The 27,550-nt window shown below is 39.9% G+C and overlaps 2 protein-coding genes across 6 annotated transcripts in view; both read left to right on the top strand.

Annotated features, from left to right (window-relative positions):
• PLEKHB2 (pleckstrin homology domain containing B2) overlaps positions 1 to 27,550 on the top strand; it is a 457,251-nt gene that overhangs the window by 8,355 nt on the left and 421,346 nt on the right. The gene's annotated exons all lie outside the window — the stretch shown is intronic.
• The window catches only part of ARHGEF4 (Rho guanine nucleotide exchange factor 4), a 533,634-nt gene that overhangs the window by 265,897 nt on the left and 240,187 nt on the right, over positions 1 to 27,550 (top strand). For 4 of the 5 annotated variants that reach the window (XM_069063354.1, XM_069063355.1, XM_069063357.1 and 1 more), the window contains 2 exons: positions 3,570 to 7,874; positions 25,791 to 26,111. In XM_069063354.1, the coding sequence (XP_068919455.1) occupies positions 3,570 to 7,874; positions 25,791 to 26,111 (4,626 nt within the window). The remainder of the gene's footprint in view (positions 1 to 3,569; positions 7,875 to 25,790; positions 26,112 to 27,550) is intronic. The other variant, XM_069063358.1, reaches the window with a different exon arrangement.

Raw genomic sequence — 27,550 nt, 5'->3', positions numbered from 1 at the left:
CTGTACAATCTTACTTTCTATCCTTTCCTAGTTTCTCTACTTCTTCATGTCAAAATCAGTCTCTCACAGGAAAGATTCACCAAAGGCTTGATGCTCACAAGAGAAGAGTGAGTATGTAAATATATTGGAATGGGTAAGGAAGGAAAGTGATTCTGAGACACAAGAAGCAGTAGTATTTAGAGTCAGAGTTCCTATCCAGGGTTGCTAGCTATGACTGGTCAGTGGAAGATGGCCAGTGATAGTCTAATAAATCTGACCTATTCTCCTCCCATTCCCTCACCTGAGAGTTGGCTTCAGCACCATGAGATGTACCCACACTCACTTCTTCCAGGAGAGCCATGCCAGCATGAAGTCATAAAAGTTTTTTTTAATTAATTTAGCAAAAATTTATTGATCACTTCTTTTGTGCAATGCATGTACCCATAAATCTTTCTGAGTTTTACAAGGCATTTGTGGTAAGCCATTAACACTCTCTCTCTCTCTCTCTCTCTCTCTCTCTCTCTCTCTCTCTCTCTCTCTCTCTCTCTCTCTCTCTCTCTCTCAATGTTACAATCATTGGGTAATAGATTTAGAACTATAAAAGTACCTTAATTATCTTGTCCATTGATGTCTTCTTTAAAATATAGCAATTATTTCCTGATCTTCACCAAACCAGTGATCCTTCTCTTATAGTAAAGTTACACCTAGGTCCAGATTAGTGCAAATAGTGAATCCCCTGAATTGATCACTTTATTTGATTTGTACATGTTTTTCCATGGGGAATCAATTATCCTATTTTACATAATTATAATTTCTAATAGTGTGAGTTTGAATGCATGTAATCCCTTCAGGAGATTCATTATTCTCACTAATAGGAGCCTGGCTATGTGCAAAACTGAACTAAAAAGCAACAAAGCCTGATGGCATATGTGACATTTTGTACCAATAGTCCCTTACCTCTCTACGGAAAAGAGAGCTAGATCTTTGTAGAGTAGACATTCTGAACATTCTCATAAAATACACAGTTACAGTTATATTCAAAATAAGTTTCCAAATCTGACTGCAAATAGCAGGTTTGGTGCTATTGGTACTAGGTACCAGAGTAGTCAGGTTGTAACTTAGCCTTCATCCCTTGCCAGTACTACACATAAAAATCTACAGAACTTATACTCCTAGCCATTGATAATGAAGCTCTGGTTTTAAATAATAGCCAACAAAGGTAAGCATAGAAATTGTTTCCTTCAAAAATCTCACTGCAAATAGCAAAAAGAAACCAAACTATGTTATTCTCTATCTATCTTTCTACTTATATCTATCTACCTACTTATCAATCTTTATATGTTGACATAGAGATAGATACAGTAGATACTGAACCAAGATACACAAAATGGACCCCTGGCCAGTACTGCTCACACATATGCTCTGGTCCCATAGGCCAGATGGTTGTAATGATTTTCCACTTGTGGTCTCTCCCCAGGGTTATAGGTAAAGGGAAGATTTGTTGTTGTTGTTGTTAAAAAAAAACATGGCCATTACTTGTTTACTTTTTGGAAAGGGAGTCTGGGCGATGAAGTGTTAAACCAAAGAATTTCTACATCCTGGTGAATAACAACTCTCCCCTCCCCCCAAGTATATCCCCTGCCAGGGCTAAAGCTTGGACTCCTACTCCCTAGTGGAATGGTAACTCATACAAAGTCAGGAAATATTCACATTTGTGGGAACAGGAGGAAAATGGGGAAACCCAGAGAGTTGTACATTAGAGGGACTCGTTATCCTTTGAATAGTTTTCTCTCTCTTTTTCCCTTCTGCTTTTAGTATATCTATACTATGTACATTTTGTGCTTTCTAATTAATCACCTTCCTCTCTCCCCTTACCTCCCCCATGCTACACAAGCGCTTGGGCTTGGGCTGGGGAAGAGGAAACATGGGTGCCATATTTAGAATGAGACTGGGGTGGGGAGTCTATATGACACCTTAGCATATGATTAAGGGTTGCATGGGCTTTCTGTAGCTTTTAGGACCACATATGTAATGACTACTAAAGATGAATTCGTAGTGCTTCATCATCAAGCCAGGAAGAAGAAAACCTGGGGCCCTCCCAGAGTCCTCAGGCCCAGAACACCACAGACCATGCTTACCTCCCCCAACTCTGCCATATTCTCTGTTCCCTAGAACCCAGGTGGGTAATTGTAAATAATCTGAGTCAGCTGCCTTTTAAAGTTTTTTTCACTTACATTCTCATTGTGCTAGGTACTGCAGAAGACAAAAGGTTTGAGGGAATAAGGAACAGACATTTATTAAGCTCCTACTATGTGCCAGGCACTATCCTAAGTGATTTACAAATATTACTTCACATATTATTCACATAATATCCATAATTATTCACATAATATTTAAATATCACTCACAAAAACCCTAGGAGATAGGTGCTATTTTTATCCTCATTTTCCTTTTGAGGAAACTGAAGTTAAGTGACTTGCCCAGAGTTACACAACTAGTGTCTGATGCTGGATTTGAACTCAGGTCTTCCTGACTCTTTATCTGCTATACCCCGTAGCTGCCTCACAAAAGAGAAAACATAGTCTCTATCCTGAAGGAGTTCTGAGAGGGGTTTATAGCATTCTCTCATTTCTGCTTTACTTTTCAAGTTCATAATACTCTTCCCATATTTTCCTAAATTCCTTATATCTTGTATCACAATAATATTCCATTACATTCATATGCTATGACTTATTTAGACTACCCCCATAAAACTGCATGAAAGATGACCCACTGCAGTTTCTCCAGATTTTCTGATCACTTCTTGGGCTGGTGTCTTCTGAGAGCTTGATCCAAGCAGTCACCAGGCAAGGGAAGCTGTTCTCCTTCCTCCAACTCTACCATCTTGTCTGGTTCCCCTCTCAGGAAATGTGCTCAGTGCTATGTATGCTTTCTACATGAGCTTGCCCTCTAGTTATCAACCAAATAGGATAGCATCACACAAAATTCATAACTGCTTATGTGATTAGAGAGCAAACTTCTGCATCGAAGGAAGAAAAATAAGCAAACTATTATAGTATGCTTTTAGTTTTCTGTTTCAAAACTTTTGTTAAAAAAAATGACATCTGTCTTTATTAGGGTATTTATGATGGGGAAATAGGCTTGCATTTCAAGAAGTGGTTGTATTTATTTCACATGAGGGAGTCAGGCTCAATAAACCTCTTTTCCTGCACTTAGGGTACTTAGCACCAAATTAATACAACAATGCTATTTTCTGCAAAATTAGCCAGTATTCAGTCTTAGGTCACTATATGTGCTACATAAATACTTCCGCCGATTCTGATTGCTTTTTATAACTTGAGGTTCCTTTTTCTCTCCTGTCTATCTGTGCCCAGTTTTACTACTTATTTACTATGCATTTGTTAATTAATCTCTCTGTTTCCTCATCAGTAAAATGTAGTTATTAATAGCTGTATCTTGCTTCACAGGAGAGTCCATGTGGTTAACAAGATGTTTCTGAATCTCCCTGACCTCCTCATAAAGGGAGGGACAGCATAAGTATATCACGAACATCAGTTCATTTCTGAATGCTTTTTTGTTGTTGTTTTCAGACGCCAGAGCCGGCAGAGCCCTCCACAGGTGACATTGAATTGGAAGACAACCAGCTCCTCTCTTCCACAGTGGACGTAGAGAAGCAAAGGCTGAGCCAGGAAACTGATGAGGATTATTTTGAGACCCAGTCTCATCAGAGTGAGTGTCCATCAGATGTAAAAACTGAGCCTTTCGAGAGCGCTTCTGATACCGACTCATTGCCCAGTGACATCACAGCAGAAGCCTTCCCCAGTCCACATTTCCTGGCTTGTGAGAAGGAAGCAGCATGCAACGTGTCTTCAGATGTTGGGACAGCCAATTCCTCTCCAGAATTTCATCTGGCTGATTCTCAGGGGCTTGGGTCAGAGCAACAGGTTAAATTGCCTCCTGACTTAAAGGGATCTACATGCAGAGGTGAAGTCATATTCTCTGCAGGAACTGAGAAAGGACAGACAGAGGAGACAGAACTGGTCAGCCTAGAGCAGGACCCTGGGCTGCCTTTTGAATCTCTGTTGGTGACCATCCCTCTACAAACTGACATTGGATCAGAAAGCAGCAAAGAACATGGTAGTCTCCTACCAGCTAAGGAGGTCACAGCAAAGGGTCCTACAGGGATCTCAGACACTCCCCTTGAGGAACCCAAATCAGAAAGCTTCCTGAGTGCTCCAGCACCCCATCTGTTTCCTTTCTGGTCCTGCAAATGGGGCCGGAGTTTGTCAGATAGCTCCCTCGAGAAAAACAAACTTGACCCCAAAAGGAACAAAGAGGAATTGTCATCCCAGCTTTGGCATGGGTCAGTGCCCCACATAGGTTGTCCCAAGAGAAAATTCTATAATAGTGAAACCTCTTTATTTTCAAGAACAAGGAAGAAAATTCCAGAGACAAGAGGAGAAACAGACTTGCCTTTATACCCACTCTGCCTAAAACTGCCCTATTGGCCCCCTGTCAGAGACCCGAACTTCCAACAGAATAAACTATGGCACAGTGTTCCAGAAAATATTGGTTCTCAAAGCAAGGAACCTTCAGAATACTGCTGCCAGTGTCCCAGTGCACTTAGGAGGACCAGGTCTGTAGCAAGTTTCCCCACAGAACATCCTGAGAGCCACAGGAGAAAAGACTTTGACAAGTTTGGGAGCCATTCTAAGGGGGGAAAAGAAGTGGAGCCAGCTCCAAGGGTACTACACTTCATTAGTCCTAGTGCCTGCCCAGACCCTGTTCCCAGCCAGCTCCCACATCCACCCACAGCTTCCCAAGGGGGCGATACTGACCCACAGGATCAGCCAGAATTCCATGGTTTTAATTTAGAGAAGGGCCTGCCGGGGGATGACCTCAAGCTGAAAGGCTGGTTGGGGCATGATTCAGGGCAGTGCCAGATTTCTACACATCCCACGTCAGAGTCATGGAGCATCAATGCTGAGAAGCTGCCTGGGCCCACCGATTGCAGGTCTAAACACGACAGAGAAACGCATGAGTTGCTTCGTGGCATTGATGCTACCTCCAAAGCTACCAGTGTGGATGATAAACAAAAGCATCCCATAGATATTTCTGTCAAGACAGGAAATCAAACCAGTAATTACACAGCAAGGGATGTTCCAAGTGAGAAAATAAGTCTCTCCACTAACCTCAAACAAATTGAGCTTGAATCCTCAAGCCATTGGAGCAACAGTGTGACCTTACCAGGGGACAGAGACCCGATGGGTTGTTCTGGACTGAATCTGAGTTCAGATGATCCAGAGAACACACTGAAATCAAGTGAAAGAGACATTGCAAAGGAAACAGAGAAGGTTATGGTCCCGGATCCCAGCTGCAGAAACGGGGCATCAGGAGATTATTCTGTGGTGACTGGAACCCCTTTGCCAGAAGCCAGCACTGAGGACGAACCATATGCTTCTGGATCAGCTGATAGGACCACACCCCCTCCAGCCTTCCAGCAGCCTGAGGCCAAGACAGGGAAAGGCCCCAAGAGCAAATCTGGTCTCATCATTATAGCTGTGGAGCAAAAGGGTTTGCAGGCTACCAGGCGGAAACCAAATCCTGCAGATTCCGTCTCAGAAATTTGGCCAAGTAAGACCCTTGGAAACTTCCAGGATGAAACCCCAGGATCATCCAGTGATGCCAGCTCAGTTCTCTGTAGGCTTAGTGGGGCTGAGGAAGTAGAAACTGATGGCAGTGAATGCTGGCTACATGAATCCGATATTTTGGAAAGCAAAAATGACTCTCTGGTTGTGAATGTGCCCAGAGAGAACACAGACTGGGGGCAACAAGTAGCTGAGGAAACAGCCTTGGAAGTAACTCAGGTGCCTGATGCTGCCCCAGTGGAGGAGCCCTGGGGTGATGTTAACTTGCTTTTGGAAGGACCACAAGGAGATGATTCAAGCATCCTAGGGAGTGAGTCCTTCTACTCAGGGAGTGTGAAGGGAGATATAGACCACTCAGAGAATGACTGCTCAGAGAGGGAGCTGCCAGTTGATAGCCAGAACTCAGGGGCCAGACTTGATACAAAGCAGGTAGATTTGGCTCCAGAAAAAGAGAACACAGGTGACATCTGTGTGACTCATTTGATTCTGGAGGAGACGGATGCCACTAAAACATCTGGTTGTCTGAATCTTACTGATGCAGCCTTGGGAGACACCACTAATGCAGAAAAGAGCCCCAAAGGGGAAGGAACTGAAAGGGAGAGCAAAGACCTGAGGTCACTGAGCCCTGGTGATGATTTTCCTAATGTGGAAACCAACCTGAGCTGCATCTTAGAGGAAGGAGAAGCTGATGAGCACAGCCATAGCCTCACAGTACCCAAGGCCACTCCTAATCAAGAAAAAAACTTAGATCCAACTGCCCCTGAACTACTTGACATTAGCTTTGGCAACATCAACTGTGAAGATCTGGAAGCACCTTCCCTTCATCATTTGGGAAGTAACGTCAGCCCCTGCAAGGCTGCAGCGAAAGGGAGTAAGACTGGCCTAGCTGGAAGACCCTCCAAGTTCCTTGTTTTTCCCAAGATGGCCTCCTTCAAGAAAAATAAAAGCCCAGGGGTTGAAAATCTTCTAGGTAGCAGCACCCGTACCAGCAAGGTAAAAGTAGAGGACCCAGATGTAGGTAAAGACAATGGGGTGCAGCAAACCTTGAATACTGACTTGTCCAGTGTGATCACCCCAAGCAAGGAGAACTGCACCTTCGAATATTCAGATGATGAAGAACATAATGAGAAACGTCCATTTAACAGGGTTAGTTTAAGGAGGGCTTCTGGGCCTGGCAGGATTCCTTTGGAAGACTTAGACATGGGTATTTCCTATACAGGCATAAAATGTGATAGGGAAGGGGGAGGAGAAAAAGGAGGCAGGTTAAGCTTACCAGAAAATAGTGATATGGAGGTACCAGAAGATTTCGCTGCCAGACGGCTGTCCTCCGAAAGTAATGAATCAAAGCGATTTAAAAGCACAGAAAAGAAAATCAGGACAAGGTTTGCTCTTGCTCATAAATCCTTTTCTAACTTCTTTGAGCCCAAAGGTCTGGAGAAGGAGAATGCTGATCAGAGTTCTAGATGTTCCCTTAAGAGTGAAAAGGAGAAGACCAAACTCCGTCAAAGCTCCTGGAAAACACTACTGAAAGGCAAAGAAAGTGATGGAATGAGAAGACCAGCCTTGGCAAGTCTGGCTCAGTCTCGGGAAATCCTGCGATCCCCCAGTAGACCCTTACAAGGGGCCAGTGATGAGGGTGGGAAACTAACCAAGGACAAGGAGGGGGAGTCCAAGGAGCAGACATTTCTAAGTGTTCCCTGTGTCCCTCTGCAAGTCCCCTGCTCCACCATGCCAAGCAAGGATTTGGTATCACCAGATCAAAGAAGAAAAAGTGAACCAGCTATCAAATGCATGACCACCCGAGAAAGTGGAGAACCCCTGCAGACAATGGGGGGTAGTTTGGCTGTCTTTCCTGAGGAAGCCTGGTTGAAATCACCTGGCAGCCCCACGATCCATCAGATCACATCCCTTAGCTACCCCTGCTCCCCTGTGTACGACAGCAAGGACATGCCCTGCAAACCTATGAGTCCCAAACCCCAGAGCCCCAGGCCCAATGCTCAGCGCAGAAGCTTCCAATACTCTGGGAGGATCAATGCCATTTCCATGATTTCTCTGGGGAACTGCTATAATACAGATGGCAGTTCAGAGGCACCCGAGAGGCCGAAGACCCTCAAACCCCGAGCCACTTTCCTACTTTCCTTGCATGATTTAGAGCAAGAGTGCCAAAAGGAAGACAGTGGGACAAGCCCCCTGTCTCAGGGCAGTCTAACCACAGCATCCTCTGCTCAGGAGGTCCTGGAAAATAAGGTGAGTTCTCTGCAAAATCATGCTGGCTGGGCGTGCATCTTGCTTCTAGATGGATGTGTGTTGTTGAGAGTGAGATCTGATTTTTATGAATGAATGGGAGGTCAAATCTAGGCCCAAAGAACATCAAAGATGTCCCATAGGCACAGCTGCATGGACCACCCAGCCATGAATTAGGTCGAATTGCAGCTAATCAAATTAGATTTTGACCAGAGAGCAATGTAATACAGTGGAAAGAATGTTGGATTTTGAAGCTTAAGATTTGAGATAGACTCCTCTTCTTGTTAGCTATGTGCCTGTGGGCAGACCATGTAGTCTATCTGAACCCAATTCTCCCATCAGAAAAATAGAATGATACTTAAACGTTAATGTACCTCACAGGGTTGTTGTGAGGAAAGCCCCTTGTAAAAAGTAGCATATAAAGGTGAGCTATTATTATAATTTATTAAGCACTTATCTAAGACCTAACCCTGTGCTAGGTGTGGTAGAGAGGTACGGGAGAAGAGTAAATCATTGTCTTTCCCTCCGGGAACTCATAATCTATCTGAGAAGACAAGAATAACACACATAAAACATTTATAGCCAGTGAACATGACTGATTTCTGGCAAAATTTTATAACATATGATTAAGGAGATTTTGTATGTGCGTGTGTGTGTCTACACGCGTATGTACCTCTGTTGCACATGCACTTCTGAGAGCTATGATGATAAAGAACCTAGCAGCATGGTTTTACCAATATAGTTTAGCCTCCTTGAGGGAAGGGACTGCTTTATATTTGCCTTTGTATTCCTAGGACACTGACGTACACATAACAGGTACCTAATTAATGCCTATGGAATTTAAAGAACAGGTTATTGCCAGACTTACCTTATTTCCTTTTTCGGACAGGATAACTAGATTGGTGGGCAGCTAGGTGGCACAGTAGATTAAGGGCTGGACCTGGAGTCAGGAAGACTCCTCTCTGTGAGTTCAAATCTAGCTTCAGACACTTACTAGCTATGTGATCCTGGACAAATCACTTAATCCCGTTTGCCTCAGTCTTCTTATCTGTCAGATGAACTGGAGAAGGAAAGGGCAAATCACTTCAATACATTTGCCAAGAAAATCCCAAATGGGGTTATGGAGAGTAGGATATGACTAAAAAACAGCTGAAAACCAGATTGGTAAATTAGGGAAATCATATAAAAATAATGATAATGGAACTTTAAGACTTACAGCATGTATTATCTCATTTGGTCCTCACAATGATCCTGGGACATAGGTGAAATGTATCCCCATTTCATAGACACTGAAGCCTAGAGAAAATGAATTGCCCAGGGTCTCATAGCTAGTAAATGTCTGAGGCAGGACTTGAGAGCAAATTTTTTGACTCCCAACTCCTTTTCCAAGTACCACCTAGCTGCCTCCATATTTTGATATCAGAAAAACGTTTGACAAAATCATTCATACTATCTTTGAGGACAATGTGTAAAGATAGGAATTGGATTAGAGTACAGTTAGATGAATCTGGAATTGGTTGGATGACTATATCCAAGGCATAGTCATTAATAATTTGATGTCAATTTAAGGGGAGGTCTTTCAGTAAAATATACTACCTGTTCTTAACCCTTTAATGATCAACATTTTTATGAGTGATTTGAATGGAGACAGAGATGGCATGCTTATTAAATTTGCACAAATTTTTACATCAATCTGAGAGGTATAGTTAACATGAAGGATCAAAAAATTACAGATTCAAAAAGATATCAAAAAGCTAAAACAATGGGGCCAAAGCCAATAAGATGATATGGAAAAGGAATAAATGTTAGTATCTGGACTTGGGTTCACAAACTCAAGTAGAGAATGGAAGTGAGATGCTTAAATAACACTTCCTATGAAAAAGGCATGGGGAATATTAAGCTCAATATGAATCCAATTATAAATGGCAATTTAAAAAAGCTAAAGTTTTCCTAGACTGTATTAAGAAAAGTATAGTCCCCTCGGATCCTCTACACAGGCTTCATGGGCTACTGCACAGGGCTGTTGGACAACCTGCTCAATCGCGGGCCGGTGGTGACTGCTGGTTTGCATTGCCAGCTCCTGTCTGTCACTTCATTCTTTTTTGTGGGATATTACCTTATTAAACTCCAAGACTTTAAGTATGCTCAAAAGGATCTTGATATGTTTAAATATATGAACTTGCATCCAGAAGATTTTGAAGAAAAAGAAAAAAAAAACTTATGCTGAAATTCTTGAAGAATTTTATCCAGTTCGCTGAAACTTCTCACCCTGGCGGCCTTTTATTTCTTTCCCAAGAGCTTTTGTTGATGAACTCAGTGGGATGTATTTCTAATATATCTCAAATTCATGTGTAATGAAAAAAATTAAGGTCTTATAATTAAATGAGTGACATGAATACAAAAGTAAAAAGAAAGGTATAGAATAAACAACAAGGAATGTAACAGTCTTACTATGCTCTGCCTTAGTCAGATCATACCTGGAATAATCTGGGTTTGGGCACCATATTTTGATGAATTCATAAGCAAACTAGGTTATGCCAGATGATGCTGTCCAGATAGGTTGGAGGAGGTAACTCATAGAAGATTTAAGGGTGACATAGTTACTATCTTTAAGTATATAAGGGGATGTCATGTGAAAGAGGGATTAGACATGTTCTGTTTGACCCCAGTGGTCAAAATGAAAATCAGAATGCAGAAGTTGCAGAGAAACTAATCTAATCTAATGATCAGAGCTGCCCAAAAGTGAAATGGCGGGGAAGGAGGGGAGAGAATTTCCCATTCAGAGGAAGCGTTCCAGCAAAGGATGTAGGACTACTTATTGGTGATTTTGTAGAAGAGTTGTTGTTCAGGTATGGGTTGCATTTTATAAGACTTCTGAAGTTCCTTCCAACTCTAACTCTGTGGACTATGTAATGATAGAATCAATCTATCAACAAACAATTATTAAGTACTTATTAGAGGAAGAAAGAAGGGAATAAGCATTTGTATAATGCCTACTGTGTGCCAGGCATTGTGCTAAGTGCTATTTACAAGTATTATTTCAACAACCCTACTAGACATGCACAATTATTATCCCCATTTTACAATTGAGGAAATTAAACAAAATGGTGGTAAAAATGACTTGCTCAGGGTCAAGCAGCTAGAAAGTGTCTGAGGTCAGATTTGACTCTAGGCCCAGTGTTCTCTCTATCCACTGTGCCATCAGTTGCTTTTTACTATGTAATAGCCACTATTATAAACACTAAGCATAAAAAGCAAAAGCAGCCTACCCCCCAAGGAGCTTACATTCTAATAGTGTAGACAACAACATTAATTAGGATTTACAAAGTAAATAGAGAATTCAGGGAAGATAATCTGAGAGGAGATGGTGTTTGCAGATAGGGGGATCAGGAAAGGTCTCCGTGAGGAGATTTAAATATATACTATAAGATAGTATATCTTGTACACTGTGAGTGAATGATGTAGACTATTAAGTGCCATGGGAATTCAAAAAAGTGAAAAGTTGTTCATAGTTATGGATCCAGAACTCAAATGCTTTTCAGTGGTCTTCTTGTTCTACTCATTTGTTTTATAGTTGAAGAAATGGAGGTCCAGAAAAGTCCTGTCTTGCCTACATTCATACAGATAGTGAGGAGCCAAGGCTTTTGGGAGGAGGTAGTTTGGATAGAATTAGGATGGGTAGAATTTGGAAAGAAGATAGAAGCGCTTCATGAAGAGAAGAGAAAACAGCACAAGAAAAGATGTGGATGTGCCAATAAGCGTACTGATTTCAGAGGACAAAAGAGACTTATTTGGTTACAGTTGAGGATTAATGTTGGGGTTGAATAGGGGATTGTGTTAGATAAGAGAATGGGAACTGACTGCAGCAGACAAAGCTGGGCCTCACCAAAATAGTGAATATAGGGACATTGGACAAGACTGAACCCCAACCTTCAAACTTGGTTCCCTTCCTTCTCAGTGTTGCCACATTCCCTCCATTCTAGGGACTCAATTCTCTTCTGCACTAGCATCTACTCTCAGGAAGGAATCTGACAGACTGGAGCTGAACTGCTTATATAAGGAAGAGAAGAACAGCCCAATTGCTACACTTGAAGCCATGGAAAATTAAAAAAAAATTAATAAAGACCTTGAGAAAGCTCCTCGGTGGGAGATTTATGGGAAGAACCCCAGAACTTGAAAGGACCTTAGAAGCCTAGAAGTCCAACCCATATCTGCACAAAACTTTTCTGTGCAACCTACTTTAAGAATACTCATTTAGATCCCCCTATCTTCACGAGAACACCTCTCATGAAGGGGAACTCATTATATCCTGAGACAGTACATTTTACTTTTGGACAATTCTAATTGCTAGGAAGTTTTTCCTTAACTAAGCCTAAATTTGCTTGTCTGTAACTTCTCCCATTTCCTAGTTCCATCCTCTGAGGCCTCTGGGATCAAGCATTACAAATCTAAGCATTCTTTCACATAACAGGCTTCAAATCTTTGAAATCAGCCATCACATCCTCACCTAACTTTTCTTTTTCTCCAGAATAAACATCCCTTAGCACCTTCGGACAATACTTAACATATGAACTCAAGGTCTTTTACCATGCTGGTTACACTTTTCTAAGAGTTCTTCAATCTGTTTCTCTTTTCCAGTATGGCACCCAAAACTAGATACAGTACTTCAAATGGGATCTGATAAGATCAGAATACAGTGGGATTGGGGCAGTTAGGTGGCACAGTGAATGGAGCAGCAGCCCTGGAGTCAGGAGGACCTGAGTTCAAATCCAGCCTCAGACATTTAACACTTATTAGCTGTGTGACCTTGGGCAAGTCACTTAACCCCAGTGGCCCTGCCTTCCCCCCTCCAAAAAGACCCAAAAAAAGAATACAGTGGGACTAACATCTCCCTTGACCTGGATCTTGTACTTCTCTAAATGTACCCAAATATCTGATTATTGTTGGCTCATTGAACTTAAGGATATTAATAACTTTTTTTCAGATGAAATGCTATTTTCTGCCCTGACCTCCATATTAATAAAGATGATTTTTTGAACCCATGTAAAACCTAACATTTATTCTCATTAAATTTTGTCACATTAGATTCATTCCAATATTTTATCCCAACAAGATCTTTTTGGATATTGGCTCTGCCGTTCAGTATGTTAGTTATCTATGTCAGCTGTGTATTACATGCAAATCTATCAAGTCATCTGTGCCTTAATCCAAGTTATTGATAAAAGCAATGAGCAACCTAGAGCCAAGCTCAGATTGCAGTGGCACTCCACTAGAGTTTTTCTTCCAAGTTGACATTAAACTGATGACTGCTTTTTGATCTAACAATTTGATTACTTCTGAATTTATGTAATTGTACTATCACCTCCATCTTTTCCATTAGAAACTCAAGATCTATTTTATTAAATGCTTTGCTATCATCTAGGTAAATTGTATCTACAGAATTCTCTTGATTTTGTTTGAGTTAACTATCAAAAGAGGAAAAATATTTTAGTGTGACTTCATTTTGTTGAAGTTATGTTGGCTACCTTGATCACTGCTTCTTTTTCTAGATGTTCATTAACTGTCCTCCTTTAAAATATTCATAATACTCTTTTTTTTAAACAGCACAATCATTTCCTGATATACTCTTTCCCCACCAGAAACCTTCCTTGTAACATAAAACAATAGTTGAACAAAGTCACCTGACACTGACCATACCTGACATTATATTAAACATTTCATACCCATGGTCTTCTACTTCCCTATGGAAATGAGAGATATGTTTCATCATCTTATGATCAAGATGAATTGTTGCATTTAACATGAGTTCAGGTCGCTTTAGTGTTGTTCTCATTTACATTATTGCATTAATTTTACATCTTATTTTCTGCTTTCCCTCTTCATCAGTTCATACAAATTTTCCCATGATTCTCTGAATTCCTCATATTTGTAGTTTCTTGGGATATTAATATAGGTCATTGTATTAATATACTGCATTTTATTTATCCATTTTACAATTTATGGGCACCCACCTTGCTTACCGGTTGTTTATTGTTACCGATGATGTTACTATCATAAAAAATGCTGCTATGAATATTTTGATAAATATAGAAACTTTTTCAGTCTTTGATCACCTTAGAGTCAAAAGTACCCAGGAAAGAGATTGCTGTGTCAAAGCCTATTTGGTATATTTACCAAGTTAATTATCCTTTTAATTATACACTCTAGGGGAAAATACATTTTAGAACTTTGCTAGAAAATGAAGTCAAGCTCACCAGCCTAGTCTGCAGATTCTATTTCCTTTCCATTTTTCCCAAAATTTTATTTTAGACTCAAATGCTAAAACACACAGAATTTTTTTAAAAATCATATCATAAACTTAAATATTGGAACCTAAATACAAAGTTAGAAAGAAATAAAACCCTGTCATTTGCATAGTAGAACATGAGAGGATTCAAAATGTGTAACAATAAATTTTCATTTCAAGAAAGCCTATATGATAAATAATCCTCTTTGTGTTGAGAATTGTCCATCTTTTCTTTGCTTCCTTGTGAGTTTTCTTTTGTTCTCTGCTGTGCACTATTTTGCTTTGTTCTTTTTTCCCTCTCCCCCAGCTGCCTCCAGAGGGCCACAATAAAATTTAGATCTGTTTCTCTATAGCTATAGATATATACATACACATATATACACATACAGATATACACAAACATATACTTTCCCAAACCTATTCTACTCCTGACCTTTGTTTTTTATGTATGATTATATCTCTTGTTTCCTGTCCCCTCTGCCTCCTCTACTTTACTTCTATCCACTACCTTGCCCCTCTATGACTTGCCTACCCCCTCCAAGGATCCCTGTCCTATCCTCCCATTCCCATAGATCTAAACACCCTTCTATTCCCCTATTTACCTATTCCCTCACCCTCCTCTCTAAAGATTCCTCCCTTGCCTCTCCCCCCTCCCTATGCCTCTACTGTTTTATTTCTTCTCAGTTTAGAAGACTATTATATTCTTTTAAATATGTATGTATTATTCCCTCTTAAACCCATTCATGATGAAAGTAGGTTACCAGAACTACCAGCCCTCCTCCCCCATCTGATTCCTCTGTATCAATTCTCCCTTTTGTACCTCCAATAATTACTCTTTTAAGCTGTTCCTAAATGGTTTTACTTTTTAAATTCATATCATTCTCAGGTTTACCCCAATCTTTCTTATAAATTACCCAATTATATTTTTACTGGTCTTTTTTTTTTTGCATTTTGGAAGGGGGAAGGCAAGGCAATTGGGTTTAAGTGACTTGCCCAAGGTCACACAGCTAGGAAATGTTAAGTGTCTGAGGCCGGATTTGAACTCAGGTCCTCCTGACTGCAAGGCCTATGCTCTATTCACTACACCATCTAGCCATCCCTATACTACCCAATTATTGATAAGAATTTTAGACATCCATTTTACATATATAAAAGGTAAATAGTCTGTCCTTATGGGTCCCTTATATTCAGTCTTTGTTATATACCTTATATTTCTCTTGGATCTTGTATGTTGAATCTTCTATTAAATCCAGGATTTTTTTAAACAAAGTCTTGGAAGTCTGAAAGTTTATCATATGTCCATTTTTTCCATTCAAGATAATATTTAACTTTGCAGAGTATGATATTTTTGACTATAGTTTCAGTTCTTTCTCTTTTCCATATGTTGTGTTCCAAGACCTAGGGTCCTTTAATGTCTCTGCTGCTAGGTCTTATGTGATTCTAATATGGCACCATCATATTTAAATTGCTTCAATCTTGATGCTTTTAAATTTTTTTCCTTGAGCTGGGGGTTTCAGAATTTGACTATGATATTCCTATGAGTTTTCCTCATAGGATTTCTTTTAAGTGATGATAGGTGGATTTTTTTCTATTTCTACTTTCCCCCCTTGTTCTAATACTTCAGGACAATTTTCTCTGATTATTTCTTGTATTATTATATCAAGATTCTTTTTTGATAATAATTTTCAATTAGTCCAATTATTTTTAAATTTTCTCTTCTTGATCTATTCTCCAAATCTGTTGATTTTCTTATGTTTCACTTTCTCTTCTATTTTTTATTATTCATATTTTGCTTAATCATTTCTTGGTTTTTTATAATTTCACTGACTTCACTCTGCCCAATTCGAATTTTTTTTTCTTTTTGGAGAGGGGAAGGCAGGGCAATTAAGGTTAAGTGACTTGCCCAAGGTCACACGGCTAGTAAGTGTTAAGTGTCTGAGGTCGGATTTGAACTGAGGACCTCCTGACTCCAGGGTCAGTGCTCTATTCACTTTGCACCTAGCCACCCCCCAATTCTAATTTTCAAGGTGTCATTTTCTTCCTTAAAATTCTGAATCTCCTTTTCTAATTGGTTAACTTTCCCTTCGTACCCTTATTGTTTTTCTTGGATTATTATTATTCTTTTTTTTTTGTTTTTTCTCCATCTCTATCATTTGATTTTTGAAGTCTTTCTAAAGATCTTCTCTGAATTCTTTTTGAGCAGATGACTATTCAATGTTACTCTCTGGGGGTTTCTTTACTTCAATATCCTCCTCTGAGGATGAACCCTGATCATCTCTCTTCCCATAATAGATTTCTATAGCACTTTGCCAGTGCATTTTTTTTTGTGGTAATATCCTAATTATTTGTAGTCACCTCTTGCCCTGGGGTGTGGGAAATGGTTCCTCTTGCCTCAGATCTTCAGTTCTTCCCTTTAGCCTGAAACCAGTGTCAAACCTCCAGCCTCCTGTAAGTGCCCACAGCCAGGGGCCTTCTGCCCCACTGCTTCTGCACTCACCAGCTGTGTGCTGGTTCCTTCTTACCCCCTCCCCCCCCCCACTCTCTGCAGCACATCTGGGCCTGGTGTTCCTGGCCAGCCGAGGTTCCCTCAATCTTCCCGGGCTCAGAACTCCCCTCACTATCCTGGGGTAAAAGTTCTGGTGGCTGGGGCCAAGGCAGCCTCTCAAACCAATTAACCCCAGGGGTTGTCCCTTGTCCTTTAAGAGGCTTTCATAATGGTCTTTCCTGATTTTTTTGTATTCCTCATACATTGGTCTTATTATAGAATTATATCAAAGTAACATGATTTATTTAACTCTTCACATATTGTCTTTGCTTTTTCATTCATCTTCATTTTCCTTTTATCTAGTTGTAGTTAGTATATGCTTTATTCTTCTCTTTTTGCCTCTTTTTGCTTTATTGCATTATTTCATAATGATCTTTCCAGATTTCCTCATATTCCCCATACATTGACCTTATTGTAAAATTGCATCGAAATAACATGATTTATTTAAATATTCACATACTGTTGGAAATTTAGGGTACTTCTATTTTTTTGTTTCAATGATAGCTAATATTACCTTAATCATCCTCTATAAACATTAGGATCAATCTGCTGTCACAGAAAGAACACGAGGTTTGAAGTCAGATAGATGTAGAAACCTAAGTTCAAATCCTGTTTCTCCCATTTCTGCCTGTGTGACCTTGGACAAATCACTTAAGCTCTGGGCTTCAGTTTCCTCATCAGTAAGTGTATTGGACTAGAAGTCCTCTAAATTACTTTCAGTTCTAAATTCATGATCTTTGAACAGATGTCTTTTATTATTGTTTTTGAGAACCACTTATAGGGTATACTACTGACAGTGGAATCCCTGAGGTGAAGGGTATTTTTGTAACTTTTACTGCATGCTTTCAAATTACTTTTCAAAAAAGATTCTACAGGTTTGCAAAGTCCACCAGCAAACAGTAGGACTTTTAATGCCTTAACTCAGAAGGATTAAAACTGCTGGAACATTAGGCCCTGTAGCAAGCTACTGGGGAAGATTTAGGGGCACCCCTCATATTACATTCAGCCTGTCTTTGGGCATTTAGCCCAACTGTGCACAGGGCCAGCACATTGAAATAGAGGAGTCGTGTATTTTGCCAGGGAAATCTAAAAGTCTCTGTACACACATATGAAGGAATTTAGCAGACCTGTAATTATGTAAGAGAGGGGAGAAAAATAAACAAACAAAAATTAGCTTGATCAAATGGGAAAACCTTTACTGGAACATAGGGAAGGTAACTTGGAGAGTGTGGGAATGCTCCCTCTTGTGGCTGCTCTGAAGAATGCCATCTGGGAACGGCAGCAGAGGCTTTTCTGTGGCCCAGGAATGAGCATCTTCTGTCTGTGTGAGGCCTCCCTACTGTCTGTGCTGTTACACTCTGAAATAGGAGTGACGTGAATGAGGCTAAATTAAATTGAAGTAAGGTGAAGTGAATTTGCTAAAAATCTATTAGCATATGTTAGGATTCACCACTAGAATTGAAAGTGCTTCATGTAGATGACTCAATTGATACTGAAAAGAGTTTTTTAAGGACTTTTTGAAAAAAACAGACCTGTGATTTCATTGGAACAGAGTGAAGAAATTTCATTTACTAATGTCCCTATACCCACTCAACAACTTATCATCTTAGAAAGTTGCCTGTGACACTGAGAGGTTAAGTGACTTGTCCAGGGTCACACTGGCAGTATGTGTGAGGGGTAGGACTTGAATATAAGCCTGACTGACTCCAAAGTCAACTTTATGTGAAACTCTATGCTGAAAGCAATAAGTCTTTCATTTGACACCTTTAAGGAAAGCTCCAAAGGGAAGGCCCTGTGGCTTAGCTGGAGACACCTAAGGAAGCAGAAGACAGGGACAAGAAAGAAAGGGTACTAAGGGCAGCCCAGTGAGCCCTTTACTGTGGGTTGACACCTCCAAACTATGGCAGTCCACCAAGCCCTTCACGCTGGAGCTGGGATTCTATCTCCAAAACAAGATTTGAAATTCATAGGAAAGAGATGGTACCAGTGACATCACCAGGGAACCTCAGCTATTATGGTCCTAAAGGCTGTGGCAAGCCGAGGAAGTACATGATGGTCTGGAGCTACTGGGTCCATGCTTCTGGGCAGCTCTGGCAGCTCAGGGAGTCAGGGCAGCTCCTGATTCCTAGCTGTGGCATGTTCTAATTAGCTAAGGGCTCCCATTCAAGTGGGTCTGAGTGGTTTTCCACCCCTAAAATTATAGCCAGAGAGCTGTCAATCAGCTAGGAATTTGTTATTTTCTAACCCGGAGTGTTCCAAGTACAGAAGCTTACAAATGGAGAGAGATATAGAAAAAGGGCCAAGACAGAAAGGTGGGGTTACCAGATGGGAAGTGGGGACTGAGCAATTTTACTTATTTATCTAACCATCTATTTAGCTTTTAAATTCTTTTGCTTTAACTCACCTTCATTTCTGACTAAATTCCTTCTGTCTTCTCTGCCCATTGCACCATGTCTTATAATAATTTTTTTAATTAAAGGAGAAAGGTAAGGGGGGAGTAGTTCATTCAACAGAACTATCAGCTGAATCTGAGAATATAGGTGGTCTTCCCCCTCCTGTAGTCCTTCAACTCTCCAGTGAAGGGAGAAAGGTATATTTTCTCATTTCTTCTTCAGGGAAAAACTTCATGACAGGGAATAAAGAGTCTGTTGGACTAGGCCACAACAGGCATAGACTTTTTCAGTCTATGACAAGGTATTAGCACTGCCCTCACTCTATCAGTTCCATAGCCATTGGTGTGTCTAACGAGACAGAGATTTTTCCATTAAGATTTTTTACATCACAGTCCGGGTTTTGCTGGGGAATGCTTTGCTTTGTTTTTTGTTTTCATATCTTTTTCAATTTTATTTTATTTTTTACTGTGGGAGAATAGCACATGTGTTTGTGAGACAGAGAGCAAAAGACATTTGTAGGTATTTGAAAGGTAGGTTTTACATTGGGGATTTTCTTTCTTTTAGGGTTTTAAGTCTGAGGTTTAGGCACTTTTAATTCTAGAGAAAAAAGAACTTGGCTACTGTAGCAGCCTTTCCATGGGATTGGAGGTGTATGGGTGGGACCCTCTCCATCATTCAATCCAGGCCCAAATGGAAGGTAGCCAGAGATGAGGAGGGGTAGATAGGAGACAACAAAGCAATGAATTTGAGGAGCTCTTGCCCTCCTTCTCTCCCATGGCTACCTAGCTTTTGTACACGACTACTTTTTAAATATAGAATCTACAGCTTGAGTTGATTGTAGAGATCATCTAGTCTAATTCCCTCATGAAACAGATGAGGAAACTGAGATCCAGAGAGGGAAGTGACTTGTCCAAAGTTGCACAAGAAATTGAATCAAATTGCATTGATGTGACAGAACCCCAACAGAGCTTATGTTCTAAACTCTGGATCCCGAGAACTGCCCTTAGGAGGTTCCCCATTTACTAATTCTGCCATCCCCACCATGTTGCATATAAAGCAAATGTCACATTGAACTGAAAGGTTGAGTGATTTTCTCAGGCCCACATGTGCAGTCAGTAACAGAACCAGAATTCAAACCCAGATCTTCTAACTCTTTATGCAGAGCTCTTCAATATAACCTTTTGTCTGCCAGACAAGAAGCTGTTTGCCCAGAAAAATCTCTACTAGGAGGAAATTTGCTATTTCAAAACAGAAGGTGTATGTTTTGCTCCTTTTTTTTCTTTCCCTTCATCTGTTTTCCATATCTTTTTTTTTTAAGCAATTGGGGTTAAGTAACTTGCTCAAGGTTACATGGCCAGGTGTTTCTGAGTGGGTGCTAAGTGTCTTAGCCCGGGATTTGATCTCTAGGTCATCCTGACACTGGAGCCGGTGCTCTTACTCGCTGTGCTACCTGGCCGCCCCTGTTTTCCATCTCTTTTATATAAAGAAGCCTTCATACAAGGTTGATAGAGGGCTGGACATAGCCAGAAATGTATGGGTGGCACATAGTAAGTGTTTAATAAAAGTGTATTGATTGATCCTGCCTCTGATACACCTTAACAATGTGAACATGGGCAAGTCACTTAAACTTCATTTTATTTTTTGTTTTGTATTTGTCAAATATTTAAAATGTTTTTCATCAACAAATAAGTTTCTAACTCTAGGAATGATGAAACTTCTTAAATATGTAAAAATATTTTATTTTAACATTCATTTAAAAATTTTTGAGTTTCTAATTCTCTCTCTTCCTCCCACTCTTCCCCTACCCATTGAGAAGGTAAGCAAATATTAGCTTAGTTATACATGTGAAGGCATGCAAAACATATTTCAATATTTTTCATGATGCAAAATAAACCCAAGAAAATCTAAATGAAAAAAGTGTACTTCAATCTTCATTTAGAGTTTATCAGTTCTCTGTCTATATGTAGGTAGATTTTTTTTCTCTCTGTGAGTCCTCTGTCTTGGATCATTGCATATTAATTAAAGTAGCTAAGTCTTTCACAGCTGATCATTATTACAATGTTGCTGTTACTGTGTATAATATTCTCCTGGTTCTGCTCACTTTGCATCGGTTTATATACATCTTCCCAGGTTTTCTGAAACCATGATGTTAAGATCCTTATTCCTTTTTGAATACCTCTAATTGTTTTGTTCATTTTGAGTTCATATTGTCTCAGCCTTCGGTAATGTTAAAATAATTTTTGTAGTAATAATGGCAGTTGTGTGAAGATCTGCTTCTACTTAGACAAGTTTTTTTTAATATTCTCCTTCCTTTCTTCCTTCTTTCCCTTATCCCTTTGCCCTTCTTTCCTTTCCCTTTCCTCTCTCCTTTCTTCCCTCTCTCCCTCCTTTCTCATTGTCTCAAATCTCTCCTTCCCTTCTTTCTTTCTTTCCTCCCTCCTTCCTTCCCTTCCCTCCCTTTCTTCTCTCTTTCCTTTGCCTCCCTTCCCTTCATTCCCCTTCCCTCCTTTATCCTTCCATTTCCCTTCTCTTTCCTTTTCTCCTTCCCCTTCCCCTTCTCTTCTCCTCCTTCCTCCTCTCCCTCCCTTCTTTCCCGTTGGGGGAAGGGGATAAAACATAAGCTGTGGAGTAAAAAGGGAAACATGGGCAAATATACTGTAGTTTAAATTTACTTAATCTGTAAATTGAATCTCTTTAATGTTTTTCTAAATGAATTTGATTATCTCATAAAAATACAACTAGGGAAATTTCTTAGCCTGACCTTTGACAGAGGTAAAATTCTGTTACAGCAAATATCATTGCAACAAAAATCTCCAACAGGAACAATTGCTCATTAATTAGAACAATATCTGGTAATAAACTCTACTTCAACTGCCACAGGATTTGACCTACTCCTATCTTCATTGACTAATGTAATAGTTTCCACCAAAATAGACTGGAATTTCTCCTATGCTGAAGAGTGTTAGACATTCCATTTCCTGAGGTAGGGATAGAATTGATTTTTTAGGCTCTAATTTTGCAACTAGGATAGGAAATTTGCACTGCATACAAATTCTACAAGGAGAAAGAACTGACATCCCACTCTTGTGCCAAATAGTTTTCCTGTGCTAAAGCAGGTAGTCTGATTTCTTTGGATCCTCAACATTTTTGCAGGTAGGCTCTAGTTCTAGAAATGAATACAAGTCAGTCTGAATGTACCCCTATCCTCATCTTTTTCCTGCTTTGCATCCAGAGCTATTCTTGCCCCACACATGTGAAATCCATTAGAATAACTCAACTGTCTAAGTCTCTCATCCTCCTGCTTCCTTGTCTAATTATGTCTAATGAGAATTTTTTTTCCTAAGACAATCAGAGAGGTAAATGTATGAATGACCCTCAAGACCCCAGTGAGAAAAGAGATGGTCAGATCTTCTCCATAATCTCAATGGAGAAAAAGAAGGTGTAACCTTTCTGTCTGGGCCATACAGTAGAAGTGACACATTGGCAAGTGAGAATTTAGGTTTCCACTTCCCAAATCAGCTATTTTCTTTTAGGCCTGAATTTTTGCCATTGAAATGTTTAAGTTGTGAAAAAAGCATCCAATGACCACCAAGCATGTTACTAATAACAGTAGTGACTAATGGAACCGCCAGAACCCAGAACTGCTTCATAGAACTTTTATAAGATAATAAATTTCACTATTTTAAAGTAGAAAAATCCCTATCAATACTTTATAAGATCTGTGATTTCCTAAGCATTCCTGCAACAAGGTAGGTCAAGACCCCTACATAATTTAGTAGACAGTCTTTCTTAGCTATTTTCTCTCCTTCTCCTCAAATCATTCCTTGTTGGGTCAACCTTGTCATGATTAATCTCTTCATATTAAGCTGGACAAACTAACAGTCCATTGCCAGCCTTTACATGAACCTTTCCCAGCTTTGTACGTCCAACCAGAGCTTGTATCTGCTATCATAGCCTTTGAGGAGCTCGTGCCATCTTTGTACTGTAGTGAAACATTGCAGTAGGATGTTAGCGGAAGAGTAGGTCACTTGTTTGAAAACATCCAGTATTAGCAAGCCCGTGGTAGTAATCTGATGAAAGTATAAGAGAGAGTTTGTATTCCTTGCCATGGTTCCCTGAATAAGCATAGTGGTCACCTCAGTCAGTCAACATTTAATATCTACCATGTTTTTGAGTATAGGTGGTGTTTTCATACCACAGCAAATAAACCAATCAGTTAATAAGCATTTATTAAGCCACAACTATGTGTCAGGCACTATGCTAGATATTGGAAATACAAAGCCAAAAAAAAAGTAACAATTCCTACTCTCCAGACTATTGAGTTAGACACTGTGTGTGCGCACATATATACATATATGTTTGTATATATGTATACAGGCATATGTATGTATATACAGAAAAATGTATACTAAAATGCAAGGTAAACACAAGATATTCCAGGGATGGAAGGCACTAGTAGTTAGGGGGATCAGAAAAGGTCTCGTGTAGTAGAGTTGAGGACTGTAACAAGGTTAAAAATTTGAGAATTTTAGAAGAATTGGAGCCTTTGACGGAAATAGAAAATATCAGAAAAGGGATAGGTTAGAGGGTAAAATAAGGAGTTCTGTTTTGGACAAGTTGGCATGTCTGACTGGTGACGTAGGACTGAAGGTTAGAGAAGAGATTGGGACTAGATACACAGGTCAGAGAATCATCTATAAGAGAAGAAGAGAGGACCCAGGGAAGGACCTGGAGTAACATCCACAGTTAGGGGACATGACATGGGTGATGAGTCATTAAAGGAGAAACAGAAAAGATAGTTAGACAGGTAGGAAGAGAATCAGTAGGAAAGTGTCCAGAGAGGAGAGGTTATTCATGAAGAGAAGGTGATCAACGCTTTTAAATGCAGAAGAGAAATCAAGAAGGATGAGGCCTGAGAAAAGACTGTCACATCTGTCAATTGTTGGTTACCTTGGAAAGAGGAATTTCAGGTGGGTGATAAATTCAGAAGGCAGAGTACATGAGGAAAAAGCACAGATGATGTAACAAGAATGGTATATGTTTGTAGGATAGTAGTTTGACTTGAACAAAGAAAAAGATTTTTTTTATTTTGGAGGGGAGAGGGCAGGGCAATTGGGGTTAAGTGACTTGCCCAAGGTCACACGGCTGGTAATTGTGTTAAGTGTCTGAGGCTGGATTTGAACTCAGGTCCTCCTGACTGCAGGGCTGGTGCTCTTTTCACTGCACCACCTAGCTGTCCCTTGAACAAAGAAATTAATGCAAGATAAAGCCAGAGCAGTTGGTTGGGGGCAGTTATGAAGGGCTTTACATGCCAGGGTGAAGGGAAGTAAATGCAACTTATGGACTGAATTAGATGATCCCTGAGGTACCTTCTAGCTTGTATTCTTGGACTCTAGGACTTAATGATGGGAATAGGTGGCTATTACAGGATCTTAAACAGTAGATGAAAGTGGTGTCTTGCTTAACTGATACCATAATGCATTATATTGACACTGGGCAAGCCATTCGTTCTTGCTGGGGCCCAATCCTTCTCCAGTTATGAAGTTGGAATAATAGAGCGAAACTTGGTTAGAGGCTCTTTCCTGTTATATTTTTCTTCCAATTAAGCAATTATCCTTTCATCTACCAAGTGAAGGCCTATAAAAAGTAATTTACCATATAGCAATTAACCAAACATCTTCTTTACCTGTAATTGAAAAAGAGCAGTCTTCTGGAAACAGTTAAAAGAACAGTTTCATCCTTTCTCCAAGATAATCCACATAAAATGCTTTGAGATCCCTTGGATGCCATAGTACAAGAACTTCTTGTTGTGTAAAGTGGATTTCTGAGTATGAAATTGTGGGTCTGGATAGGAGGAGAGGGCAAAGCAAGTCTTTTAAGAGAATTGGCTTCTGTAAACTGCCAAGGGGATGATTATCAAATGCAGACAAAGGCTACTTTAACACAATGCCCAAACAGCTTCTCAATTTAGACAATTCTTTTTAAAATAAAAATTCAATGTCAGGATGTTTGGTGTCTTGTAGATCAAAAATCTAGATGTTTAATGGAAATTTGAAATGAATTGACTTGATAATTTGCCATTCAATAGCTATGTGGTAATGTATACTACAGAAGGAAAGAATGAGTAACAAAAATATCAATTATATGTGTATTTGTAACCTTATTCCCAAAGCTAAATTTCCAAGTAAGAGCTCTTATTTGGAGTACTGGCCAGTAATAAATTCAATTATATTTACATTTGCATAACATATTTGTTAATAGATAGAATTGGGGTAAATCATTTTACCTTTCTGAATCTTGGTTTCATTGTAGATAAAAAAAATTTTAGACAATCAGACTAGGGGATTTCGTAGATCCTTTTTAGTTCTAACATTCTATAATTCTAAGAATTCATCATTTCTGTGATTGTATAATTTTAAATTTTACATTTTATATTTATAGTGAGGAGACTGGCTCAACAGTATCTTTGATGCATTAATGCTTCTGATCAAGGCAAATCTTACTTAAATAATTAGCTTTGGGAATAAAATTGATTTGTCTGCCTCTGCCTAAAAAATGTCACCATTTTCAGAAGCTGTTGTAAATGTGCTAGGTGTCCCATCTAAAGCACAAGACTGTTGTCTGAATGGGAAAGGGTAAGTGCAAATAAAACCTGCCCGAAATTTATGTGTCCTCTCTTGATGCTTATAAAACAGGACCCTACCTTTCAAAACAACACGCTGTCTGAAGGAAGACTAGGTGAGAAGCTGGTTTGCCACTATGGTAAGAGGGTTCCTCCCACAGTGTCCACCCAAAGACCATTCTCCACCATTGACAACATCACCTGGACTTTCCCCTTCCTCTCTGCGGACAGAAGCCCCTCGGAGACATCCCACAAGACTACAACATTGTCTCGGAACCACTGTGCCAGCTTTGATGACTTGTGGCTAGAGAAGCAGCGGAAAAGAAAACTAAAAAAACAGGCCCATTTGGAGAGGGGGGTGCATGCTGGGACGCTGCCAAAGGACCTGGTCAAAGTAAGACACCCTCCAGCCATCTTTCTTTGTATCTGGCCTTGTGCTTACTCCTCCTCTCCACCTGTGCTTGTCATTTTCTGCTATCACCTTCCAGTCTCTCTTAAGCTGTATCTTGTCTCCTCCTGGCTCCTGGCTGTCTGGAGTAGTGGCAAACGACTCTGTGGTAATCTCGCCATAGGAGAACAGGTGTGTGTTTTGTGGTAGTTGTTTCCTGGTGGCTGTTTTGTGGTTGGTGTTTCATGCTGTCCTTTCCCTATTATGTATCAAATTTCTCCTTGTGGACATGTAGTTATTGAATACCGACTATATCCCCAGCCTTCTGTTAGATGCTATAGGGAATAGAGAGGAATGGCCCCAATAATTAACAAGCTTATAGTCTAATTGTGGTGTCAAGAAAATACACATAACAAAAATTAATATGAGCATTAAACAACAGCAGAAGACCACAAACAGATGTTACTAGGGAGTATTTAAGCACCCAATGTGTTGGAATGGGAAGAACAGCACTGAATAGTGGATAGATTGTTGTACGTGGTTTTGAGCTTCCCCTTAAATACTTATTAACTGTGTGTTCTTGGGCCTCTGCGTCTCTGTTTTCCTCATCTATAAAAGAGAACAGGACACTCAGTGATCTCTCAGAGCCCTTCTGACTCTAAATATTTGATCCCATGATTTGGAATGTTTGAATCCCAGCTCTAGTATTTACCAAGTTTGGGCAAATTGCTTAACCTTTGTGGGTCTCAGTTTCCTCATCTGTAAAATAGGGGCAGTAGACTCAATGACCTTCTACCTTTAAACTGATGATCCTATGATTTTAAGTGTTTGAATCCCTTCTCTCCCAATTACTACCTTGCGATCTTATTAAGTTGCTTAAGCTCTTTGGGTCTCAATGCCCTCATCTGGAAAATGAGAGGTTGAGCTAGTGTATCACCAAGATGTCTTCCAGCTCTAAATCTAAAATCCTATGAATGGTATTGATTTAGTAGGAGGGGAGATCAGAATAGGTTTGAATGATCAGGATAGCCTTCCTGAAGGATATTGATGCACTTGCATTCTGCAGGCTTTGAATAGAGAGACAAGAGATGAGGAGCACATTTTGGGAAAGGTGGGAGAGTGCACATGTTGTGGACAGAGGGAGGGAGAGAGTGAGTGTGCAGGTAAGTAGGAACGAAATGTGTTTTGAGCCATAGTGAGTAATGTCTCTAGGAGTGGGTTTTGTGGGGAGTGATGGGAGAGAACATTGGAAAGGCAAGTTGAAGCCAGATTGTGGATTGTGGGGAAACTTGAAAGTTAGACTAAGGAAGGGGTGAAGGACACACTCATATTTGTAGGTACACTTTCTAACAGTGACCATTCCAGGGAAGTGAATGCAATGATAACAATTCACATTCATTTTGTAATTTAAAGATAACAAAACATTCCTCACAACAACCTCTGAT

This window comes from Petaurus breviceps, unplaced genomic scaffold (genome assembly GCF_028583685.1).
Source record: "Petaurus breviceps papuanus isolate PSGF00001 unplaced genomic scaffold, PetGlider_PUasm1.0 90556, whole genome shotgun sequence".
Taxonomy (NCBI): Eukaryota; Metazoa; Chordata; class Mammalia; order Diprotodontia; family Petauridae; genus Petaurus; species Petaurus breviceps.
This window is presented reverse-complemented; position numbering and strand designations above follow the sequence as displayed.